General features: G+C 38.8%; 1 protein-coding gene across 1 annotated transcript in view; it reads right to left on the reverse strand.

Annotated features, from left to right (window-relative positions):
- Window positions 1–2,695: 2,695 nt before the first annotated feature.
- Window positions 2,696–12,146, reverse strand: part of opn7b (opsin 7, group member b) — a 47,069-nt gene continuing 37,618 nt past the window's right edge. The window contains exons 5-6 of the mRNA XM_027288942.1: window positions 8,785–9,119; window positions 2,696–8,682 (exon numbers count right to left, since the gene is read on the reverse strand). Of these exons, the coding sequence (XP_027144743.1) occupies window positions 8,185–8,682; window positions 8,785–9,119 (833 nt within the window). The 3' untranslated portion in view covers window positions 2,696–8,184. The remainder of the gene's footprint in view (window positions 8,683–8,784; window positions 9,120–12,146) is intronic.

Genomic DNA, 12,146 nt, shown 5'->3' on the forward strand with positions numbered 1-12,146 from the left:
ATGCAAACCACACTTTGCAACTGGTCCTTTGAATACATTTTATCAGGATTTTAACTGCCTGTGTACACAAGGAAATTGGTATTCATGAAATGTACATAAAGAACACACAGCAAGGTCAGCCAATATCTGCCTCATCGGTGTTTAAGGGCCAATCAGATACAGTATGCTGACAGTGCAGTCATTAAACGATGGGATTAATCTTTCTATAGTTATTTTAGTGCTCTGATCGTATAAACGCCATCTATAGACCTACCTACCCAATTATATTTCATCATTTTGCCTTGAAACGCCAGTACAGCTTGTATGTCAATCACACCAATTCATGACTGACATAAATTCATGCTAAGCTGCTGCAGTCCAGCTCACACTGACACACTGACACATACCTCTCAATCCTGAAAGGTTGCTCTACTGCAGACCTGGCAGAGCGTAGATATTCTGGCAGATGGCGTTCAGCAGGGACATATTGTTAAAGTGAGGCTGCCAGATTATGTCCATCTGTTTGAATGCAGTGTAAGTGCTCTTGACTATACCTGCATCTGCAGGGTTAATGCAATAGGCTGTGTGTGCCAGGACAAAGTGAGTGGAAACGTGTTGAGCAGAAACAGAACATTCAGTGAATCCTCCTCCCTTGGTTCAAGGTGAGATAAATTGTTGAAGCTGTGATTAAAGATTAAGATTAAAAGTATAGAACTGTAATGTCACCTTGCACTGAAGTGTATCATTTAATATCAATGCTTAAGCTTCTCATAAGAGATTATTGATTCAACCAGTCAGTCACATAATGAAAAAATAAAGGGAATCATATTACTTTAACATTTAGTACAATGTGTTCTCTGCTTTCATGCAACATGCACACACACACACACACACACACACACACACACACACACACACACACACACATATATATAAACTTGTGGATAGATAAAGTGGTAAAAGCAGCTGTGTTGACTGAAGCTTGTTAGTAACAGTTGACCTTCCTCAGCGACAGGAAACACTCATGATCTCAATCAATAGTCCTGTTTTGACGATGCAGAACAGTGTGACAAAACCAATTAGAGCTTAAAATCCATGACAGCCTGCTAGGAGATCCCAGTAAGATGGCAGCATGTGTGTGTGTATACATCTGTACATACAGAAAAACATGGATAGGCACAGGGGGAAATTGTATGGAGGTTGACGAGGTAGCAAGATGGAGCCAGAACAGCTAACTGTGATAGCCTGATCCCCACCTCAATACTTCTCTTTATGTCTTAACATCTTCTTTAAAGATATGGGTTGCAGTTTTTCAAGTTTGTCTTAAAAAGTGAAGTCCCTTCCTAATAAGGTGTCAGTCTAAGTGATAGAGGACAAACTTCACAGACCTCGTCTGTAACAAAAAAATACACATTCCAGAGTTTATCTGAAGCAAATATGAAGCTTGAGCTGTCTAAATTACAGAAATACAGAGGATATCTGGCAAACTTAAAGTCGATTTAGTACAAAAAACTCTGTTATTATACCTCCACCACAGATGGGCAAAAACAACAAAAAAAAACAGACTGTCTGGGGAAACACAAAGAAAGGATTTAATTCTGGACTGTAACATTAGCAGAAATTCACTTGATCCAGCTAACTCAGACTACTGATTTAGTAGCTTTTGTATAGCTTTAGATAAGCACCCACAGAATGAGGACTGTGGATTTTGTCTCCCATCAGTTACATAGAAAGCACATTAGGAAGGACTATCTTAATGACCAGGACAAACAGAAGGAATGATTAAAGAGAAGAACAGGAATCAATGCGAAGGTGTGAACCATCCTTTAATGGAAAAGGATTCTCAAAGTGACCACAAAAACAAACACCCACACAAGTTTCTTGGAGTATAGTCTAGTGGCTATTAAATGTTAAATGCAATAAGATACAATGAACTGATTTTAGAGTGCATTTTTACACAGAACAAACCCATGTGAGGCATTTCTGTACTGGTGCTCAGGGGTACTGGCTCAGTGTTTGCTGTGCTGCCTTTTAAATTAACTCTTTCTGTTTGCTGATTTCATATATGCATGGTTCCTAGAGAATACCAGAGAACAAAGCCTACTCACCTAAGTTAACATGAGGTTTATTTTTTGGTTTGCCATGCAGACAGGATTTATGTGTTATACTGTATTTATGACAGCTATGTGTATCAACGTTGATGCTACATTGTAGGCTATTCTGTAGCTGATTTGTGCCCCAATGCAAATGTGACTGCACATTTGGGCTACGGTGGCAGATAGAGGCTGGGACTGCAAGAACTATGATTAACCAACTTTTCCTTTACAGTAACACACACTGAGAAAGCCATTTAGCTGGTTTTGTTGCCCAGCTAAATGGCTTGGCATACTGTTACCATTAAAACATTTAAAGGGAAAGGAAACATAAAAGTGCACTGTGGTGGTTAGCACTGTTGCCTGAGGCTGGGGCTGGGACATTTCAGTGTGCTCCAGCTTTCTCCCACAATTAATATCTTAATTGATGACTTGAAATTACCCATAGGCATGAATGTGAGCGCAAATTGTTACCAGTCTGTGATCAACTGGTGACCTGTCCAAGGTGTACACTGCCGCCTGCCTAATGTCGGTTGAAATCAGCTCCGACCCCTTGCATTCCTGGAAATGATAGGTGGTTATAAATAATGGATGAAACATAAAAGCAGCGATAATCTCATTCATGGAATCCTAAATTATATTTATTTATCATTCCATTTTTACCCCAGAACAAATTACATGTCCTTGGATAGACATATTTAACACTTTTTATACAATCCTCAATATATTTTAAACAAAGAATACCAAAAGATGTAAACATTTCTCACAATGCATCTGAAACTTCACTGACAACAATGATAATTGTTTCAAATATTATAATATAATAATATTTCAGAACCTATATAGATGCATAGACAGACTTGTTTTCATATATTAACATACATATATGTACAACACATCACATTCAGCCTTCTTTGTGTCTTAGAAAGCGGGGTGCTGAAAAACTTCTGACCTGTGTGTTTCCTTGTATTTACATATGCCAGCTTAGTACAGTGCAGTCGAAAATTGCAAACCTCCTGAGGATACAGTGTTTGCTTTCCAGAAGACAAAAGAAAAATAAGGATTCATACAAAGACTTTGCTCTCCAGCTGCAGTCAGAAGATTCAGATTCTATTTGCATCCTCTTGATCCGCATTTAACTTTATTTACAGCGGATTAGGCCAGACATAGTGAGCAGTACTTATAGAATTTATCCCATCATTCAGACCTAGTGTTTAGCAAGAACATTATAAGCCATTATAAATACTGCATATGGAATTTATGCTGATTCAGCCTCAAGTATCAAAGGGAATAACAAAGTCTTTGCCATGTTTCCAGGCTGTTTCATGACAGGTGAGATTTAGAAAGTGAAGAGAGTTGAGATGAGTGTGTTTAACAAAAGTGTTGACAATTACTGTTCTGGTAACAACAAAGGATTTCATTATGCAAGGGCAAGAGATAATTGCATTCAGCACTTCAGTTTCTCTGTTATTAAACTCTCGTGTAGTAAATTGCTCATCCAAGCGACTGTAACCACATCAAACACTTCTGCTACTTCTTCTTATTAAACGCTGCACATCTCCAATTCACAAGAGCCACAAATACATTCCATGATTAATTAGGAGGTAGAAACAGTAACCTTCATAGCAGCTGCATATACAATAACATCGTTATAGATTAAATCTCCCACTTGGATTATTGTGTATCTATGGAACCCAACAACACCATGGTGGGAGCTTGAGATTTATTAATAATGGTCAGCTCTAATAGCCATTATATTATGGCTGTGTCATTGGTGGTCTTGCTTTTAGGATGTAAGTTCAGCTAAGTCAATCCTTTTCCCACCCAGCTATTAAAGGAGCTAAAGGAAAATGGATTCCAGCTGCAGTGAGGGAAGCCACAAACCTGGAGGCTGTTTCCACTAAAGCCTCATAATAAGAAACATTTCTGAAAACACTTTCAAAGCCACCAGTCAGAAGCTGAAATAACATAAAAACAAAACCCCCAATTTCAAGAAACTCTAAGAGGTTTCTTGATCTCGTATTTAGGCTGATATTCATATATAATATATGAATTAACATACACATATTATATACATACATGCAAACAAGCCAATGTCTACATGAAATCCCTGACGTCTGATAAATATATGTACATTGTTTGAATGAGTAAAGCCAGTGGAAATGACCCGGGTGGGAATGGTAAATGACCCAGGTACCTGCAGAATTTGTTCCTTGAGTAAAGCAGAATAGAAAAAAGAGACATCAGAATCAGATTTTCACAGTTATGTTTCCTGGTTTGTGCGTACATCTTTGCCCAAGAATTTGGGCCGAACAAAGCCTGTCCAACACAGTACTGGAAGCCAAATGTTTGATATGTATGTTCGTGTAATGGTAACCTGCATATTGGTATAAAAAGTATGAATGTCCAAAACTACATTTTGGCTTTGACAGTGAAGGTAAAGGTGACTGTAACCTTTGGTTTCGGCATGACATGCAGAAAATTCCTCTTGCATTTCACAGATCCTTTAGCTCTCATCAGCATGAAACCGGCGACATTGTTCACACAGAGTAGTCCGTACAATCATGTAGATTCTCATTTCTAACAGACACAGATAGTAGGTTATTTACAGTATGTCTTCACCCTGGAGGTTATAGAGCAAGAAACAGTAATGAGCTGCTACCCTGTACATCCATGCAGCTGTGTACTATAGTTGTTAGTTACAGATGAAAAACAGAAGAAGATATTGTCTCAAACTTCCTGATAAAAATTACTGACTGTATACGTCAGTGAAAAGGCCTGTGGGCTATCCTTAACCTTAGCTCACAGTTAGTCTGAGGTCGACTTTGGTGCACTTGAACACCACAAAACTGGGATAATGTTATCAGAATGTCCACGGCATATGACTTGATTTCATCGGACATCAAATGTTCCATTGCTTTATTTGAAACTTGATTTAATCTTATCTGTGTTTTAGAATAACCATAAAAAGTCGTTCCAGATTGGGGATCAGTTTTGGAGGGGATGCCCCACATTGGAGTCATGTCGGTCGAATCCGCACCTCATGATAACTGCTCCTTGAACATAGATTGTTTGGCATAACCACAATCGTTCCCTAACATTAATACAGAAATTAGAAGATATTGTAAAAAGTAAAAAATTTAAAAACTTGGCAATAATGACAATGTCCAGAGTTCAGAATCACTCAGTAGTGACAATAGGGTTGTGAAATAGAACCCAACAAGGCTGGTTGAAGTAATAGATCCATGAGTTTGGAGCTTATCAGATACGAAAACACTAGACAGCAGAAAATTATCACAACTGTTTTATCCTCCATCTCAGAAAAATAAACAGTAGAAATGAACTATTCAGGTTACCAGGAATGTGTTGTTGCATTACGGCAAAAAGTCAGCTACGCTCAACGTTTTTCTTTTTCATTGTGTTTTTTTTTTTTTTGTACTTGAACCCTCGATGCAGAAACATATCACGGGGGGCTGCATTTTTTCATGGAGTGCAAATGTCAGTCTGAACTAACAGAGCTCTAAGCTCTGAGCTAACACAGGTCTTATCACAGGGCCAAGTGTTGTGTGAAAAGCTCAAGTGGGCTATTAGTTCAGGTTGTGATTGTGGTTTAATATCAATTTATTCAAGAAGCAATCACTACCAATGTCAGAGCAGTAACTGAAGGAGTGCAGCACGCAGCAGAATACGACACGTGCTGACATGTTTAAAATTATTTCATGACAAAGTGAACTGTTTCTATAGTCAGTTATTCTGGGAAAAACTGCACAGAACTGCACTCTTTCTCCCACCATGGCCAAGCAAGGAATCATGACATGGCATGAAAGTCACCGCAACACGCGTTCTAGAGCAGATCTAATTAATCCTGTCCATGGCAGGTATTTTTGTACTTTCATTTGATGACTGCTGCTGTCAGGGGTACAAAGTATAAAACTGCTCATTGGACAAACACTGTGGTTAAGCTCAGCTATGCTCACTGGGCATTTTTTATTGGAATAATGTTGGCAGGTGCTGAGGCAAAGCCTTGTGTCTCTCATATTACAAATCCTTTTACTGAACAACAAGCCCTCTCTTTTCCAAGAGGCTAGAAGAACACTAAAGCCAAGTGGCCTATATCCATGCATAGATGTAAAGTTAATTTCTGCTCTTTTTGTTTTAATGGCTTGAGGAACATGTTTAATATGCTCATTTTAATGTTCTTTTTTGTTGTTTATGTTTCTGCATTTGGCCCAAAAGAATTTGTTGATATACTGCACGCCATGAACACACACATATACACACACACACACACACACACACACACACACACACACACACACACACACACACACACACACACACACACACACACACACAGAGGCACATTAGAAAAACACACACAATCATACAGTACAAATAAACTCCACATTTTTTGTTCTATTACTTTCATATGCACACACATACAGGCATTTTAAATTATCGTTCCAGTTGATTACATTTTGGGTCTTATTTTCACAAATTTGGATATTATTCCCGTTAGTAACAAGAGTTAAAAGATGAAATCTGAGGATGTGTATCGTGGTGGAGTCTGACAAAAGTTTGACTTCATAATCAGGTAGTACTAAGAAAAACTGAATGAAAATGAATCTCTGTCCTTTGTAAACATCAATCACTTTTATATTCAGACTGCCTGACAGCAATAATTGTGCGCACACACAGCTTTTGTAATTAATTATTATTATCAGCATTATGGATGAACTTTCGGCTTTACAATAAAGTAGTTTAGATAATCAGGCTTAAATTGTTGGCTTGTTTACAATCCATCTGACCAGCCTAAGGCTGCACCTTTCTTGCCATTTCTGACTTTTCTGTAGTAATCTGTCACACTGTGATCTCAGCAATTGCTTTGGTGAGAACATTTGAATCAGAACTAATAGAACTCATGACAAAAATTATGAAAATAAAAAAATTAATTAAACCTTTAATTTCACACTGCTCTGAGGCTCATTCTTAAGATAAAATAGCGCCTTGATTGCACCAGCTCCAGCTTCTCCTCATCATCAGTGACTTCCATAAGAGCCAGCTCTCTGAGCACATACATTTTAAAACATGGCCGAAGACAGCCACATTGTGTTCTTTTTAGGGCTAATATTTCTGTTAGATAAAAACTAACCTAGCCTTTAAATAATAATTCCTTCAGTGTGTTCATTGTGTTCTGATTTGTAAAACAAACAAAAATTAAATAAAAAATCTGACATTCAAGTATTAGTCAGTATTTGTTCCATTGCAATGTATGTTTTGAACCCTGTCCCTAGTTCCTCTGCTTTTACAATTCAGTCATGCCTCGTCCTGGACACAGCTGATCAGACAAAATGAGTATTGACACCTCCTTTTTGCTGAGAAATCAATACAGCGCCCTGTGGGCAATTTGAAGGATGTCTATGTTCATTCTTACACATGTAACAATGGTCTCGCTAAGACAAATCTTTCTCTCAGTGCTTTGTTCTTAGACAAAGGTAGAGGCTGTCACACTGTAATTGAATGAACCAAGGCTTATTGTTCTCAACAATGAGGAGACTGAAATATTTTCCTATTTGATAAAAACAGCAACCCTGTGGTCCTTCAATTTTAAGCATGCAATAATAAATACCTACCAAAATCAGATACATCAATACAGTACTCATAATAAATACACAAGTAGTTTAGGGAGTAGAAAGTTTCAATATCAGCTTCCTCAGAATCCAGCTTGAATTGATTTGCATTGTGATTCCTTTCTCAGTCTTGTTTGCTTAACACTGATCATTATTGCAGCGGGTTAATTTGGCCGGATGAAACATTGATATACACATCTCTGGTTGCATGCTGACTATTAGGCTCCTTTATCCTCTTCTATTGGCTTCTAACCTTCTGGTCATTTATTTATTTTTATTTCATTTTTTGGCAGTATCACATATTTGAGGCATGAGACAAGTTCTTTGTTTTAAAACTTTGACCTTCAGAGTTCCTTCAATCTATCTTTATGTTTTTGTTTTTAAACACATTTCCCTTTTCCCCAACTTGCATCTTTCAACCTTCATTCTTCATTCTTTCTCCTCTTTTTTTCCACCTTCTTACTTTCTGGCTGTTTGTTTCTCTAGAGGAAGTCACTCTGCAACTCACTAGACAGCTGGCTGACAGCCACCTCACTATGTAGCGATCCTTTAAGTATCCTGGCAGTCTGCTGGTGGCTGTATCCTGTAATGTTTTCTTTGGTACCAGTGACTTCAGGGCAAGGACAGTGTCTACAGGTCCCGTGGTTTTCCGTTAGCCCATTTGACAACCTTGTGCAGTTGCATTCTTCTTTGTGATGGGACTCCATGCAAGTTCCCTTCTGTGTGGAGCTGTGCTGACACAGACATCCACAGACTGTACTTCTGCAGTTTGCCACATCCCGACATAGGAACTTGCGAAAGTTGGGCTTGAAGACCAGGTAGACAAAAGGGTTGTAAAGGGTGGAGGACTTGGCAAACATAGCTGCCAGAGCAAAAGCCATAGCTGGTACAGTTGCTGGGTTACCATATGCTGCCCACATGGACACAATGGCATATGGACTCCATGCTGTCAGAAAACCGATGCAAACTGCTATAGACAGCTGAAAAGAGACACAAAAATATAAAAGAAAATACATTTGTTATGTAAAAATATATTCACTTAAGTGTTTAAAGTATCTTGGAAAGTGAACCTATGCATTTACCTTAATGATAAGTGCATGTGCATTAGTGATTTTGTTCTGCGGGGACATGTGCTGCTGCACAGCCTGACGGGAGCCCCGGACGGTGAGCAGGATGAATGTGTAGGACAGGAAGATGACAGTGCAGGGCACAATGTAGCAGAAGAAGAAGAGGCAGGTGATGTAGCTCATAGCTGCAGAGCTATAGCTGGGAGCATGCCAATTGATGCAGCATGCTGTACCGTAAGGCTCAGCCCCATATTCTCCCCAGCCCACCAGGGGACCGACGGCAAAAACTCCAGCGTAGCACCAGACCCCAGCAACCAGCGTGCAGGCGTGGGTGTAGGAGAACTTGTTACCTGAGGAAAGCATAGCAGGGTAGACAGTGGAGGGAGAATTGCGGGAGTGATTACTGACAGATGAGAACATGGAGGAAGAATACAGAAACAACAGCAGAGTCAGAATATGCTACTGAAGCATATTAAGTCTGGGTACCTGATGCTGACAACAGGCAATGAACAAGGAAGAGAAAGAGGAGGACATGGGGAGATGAAGCGGGATATCATTCAATTAGATAAACAACCTGATAGGAAGGTTTCCAAGGATAGGATGAATAAATCACTGTTCTTAACCACACAGATAAAAAGATGCATTCATCCCATTTATCTTGTTTTCCAGTCAAAGCATGTTTTGATGTGACCTCAGGCATGTTCAGATAAGAGATCACATGGCCCACAGGAATGCACATGTAAGGTTGATGAAGTCCATAATGCCATAAGACCAAAACACCACACATTATTCTGTGTGCATGGAGAGTAGCTGCGCAGCATGTTCATTTTGAGGCCAAAGTATGTGAATACAGAAATCACAACATGAAATTATGCACGAATTAAACTCCAGCACTCAATGAACTATACTTCATGCTAAAGTTGTAATAAGATATACAAAATGTATGTTTCTGTAAAGTTCTTATAAACACGTCACCTCAGTGCAGGAAATATGGTTCTTTTTTTAATCTTTTTTTTAATCTTTTGTTTTAATTTGACTGACCCCGCTCACCACATAAAATCTACAGACAATTTTTTCTCTGACTTAAAGTCATGGTTTTACAGCCTATAGTGTTTGTACAGTCTGTTTTGTATTTTATTTATAGCAGAACTTAAATTAACTTTATGAGCAGCCCTTTCAGTTGGCACAATTAGTGGTGGAGACTTCTCTTGTTGTGACTCTCATATGCTAGTGTATAAATAAGAGATCCATGGGAAATGCTGAGACAGCCCTCACTACCAACTGTGCAACTGATTTAGACGAGGGCTTCTTCAGTGTGTAATCAGTGAGGAGGATAACACAGGGAGCCTTATCGATGATACCACACCGCCTCTTCAGCTGGATGTCAGCCCCTTTTACAATTCAAGCTGAGGGAGTGATTAAGCCCTGTGGCACTCGGTGAACTGCGTGGTGCTGGGGATGGGAGCGGTTAGCCATTAGAGTCAGCTTTTATCTGATGTGAATCACCCCTCAACCGATCGAACTGTCCAGCTATTCGTGTGGCACGTGAGGGAATCAACCTGAGCTCTTTTTTCACGGAGAGCTGAACTCGATTTGTAACCGAAGCCCTCAAATATGTGCTCTTACATTTTAAAAAGGTATGGAGCAACCTTTTCTCTCCTGAGTATCTGAATATGCCAGCTACTGATCTGGTACAGTAACTGCTCCTTTTTTCTCTTTTCATCAATATTTCATAAGGTATCAGAGATCAGCGGCTCACTGCAGTTGAATAGATCAATAAATAATTAGTGAGATAAAACTAAATAAACCAAAATGATCCAAAATGTTTTTAAGACAACAGTCTGCACCTTTTATCCATCAGGAGATCATGTCTTATTTTTGCTCTATGGAACAAGAAGAGGAGCAGTCACAGTTTGATGAAGAACTGTAGTCAGCAAGCTGCTCATCTCTAACTCCTCTGATCCATCAGATCACAGTTGGGATTATTTTGCACTGACTTTCTTTATTTAAACAAAGCTTGTTTGGCTGCAATGACCAACTGATACATCAGTTGTATTTTCTGTGGTTTTCTGCCAAAGTAGCAGTAGTAGTAATAGGTGAAAGAGTTGTGTTTATTGTAGCATTAAATCAAACTATATATATATATTTAATTTAAATTAATCTGGTACAGTTTATTCTTTCACAGTGCATTTGGTCTTGGCTGCATAGTAATAAATGTTTCGATAAATAATTCCTATCGTGCAGGAGAAAATAGTCAGTCCATGAATTAGTATTAAATGAAAATGCCAGCACAAGCTTTTTATCCTACTGTCCATCATGCTCACTGTATTTACCATGTCATATGCTGCCATATATTGAATGAGATGGAGGCTTTGACTCTGATTGAGATCTATTTAAGCTCAAACACGTCTACTAGGCATCAATTTTTACAGCCAATACCAGTTGACATCAGTGCAAATATCCTGCATTGGATCTTTTACCAGTAATATTTAAGTCAGTCCTCTTTAACTGTAAAGCAATTCCCCAGTTCATACCCCTCCCTCATGCCAATTTATTGAATCTAGTCCTCTTACTGAGAACGTGTCTGACTCATCCACACTCATCCTCTTGTTTGATGGACTTCGATCCAGCATCTACAAGTTGATCAGGAGTCAGTGGTGGCTGTTGATTAAATCAGACAGCAAGTACCGGATCCATGCGCTGCTGTTAGGTCTCCAAGTGAGGGCTAATTTGTCTGTCAGCAGGGGTTCATTAAGAATAGCAATAACCATGTGAGGTACTCCAGCTGCGACAAATACTAATAACAGAGACAGGAAGAAACACTCTCCATCACTCCTAACCGTCTCCCCAATGATCCATGTCTTCCACTACAGTTTCTTTCATCAGTTTGCACCTTGGAGCTCTTTAGTGCTTTGTTGAAAGACATTCCCTAAAGAATACGACATGGAGTTTCTGTTACATGAGTAATAACAATGAGGCCACATCCTGTATAAAAATGTTTGAAGATTTGCAGAAGAAGTTTCACATAGTTTCTCATCAGCAAGGAAGTCATTCGGGTAGATTCAATTTTTTACTTCTGCAGATTTTGTTTTTTTCACATTCAGACTCCTAACTAACTAAAAAATTCTTTGTAGAAATAATTAGCTGTCTGATCAGTTCTGGGAAGAAAATTGTGTAGACTCTGTGCACTAAATAATAATTCCAGTGGGATATATTTTTTAATATATTTTTCCTTTTTCACAGCAACATAGAAACTATATCATGTTTCAGAAAAATGTGAGCATTTCTAATCGATTTCAGCTAGTCTTAAAATTCCCACATACATCCAATTAAACCAACGTTTATTGTCTTTTGACAGCTGATACAGTAGCCCATGT

This window comes from Larimichthys crocea, chromosome XV (genome assembly GCF_000972845.2).
Source record: "Larimichthys crocea isolate SSNF chromosome XV, L_crocea_2.0, whole genome shotgun sequence".
Taxonomy (NCBI): Eukaryota; Metazoa; Chordata; class Actinopteri; family Sciaenidae; genus Larimichthys; species Larimichthys crocea.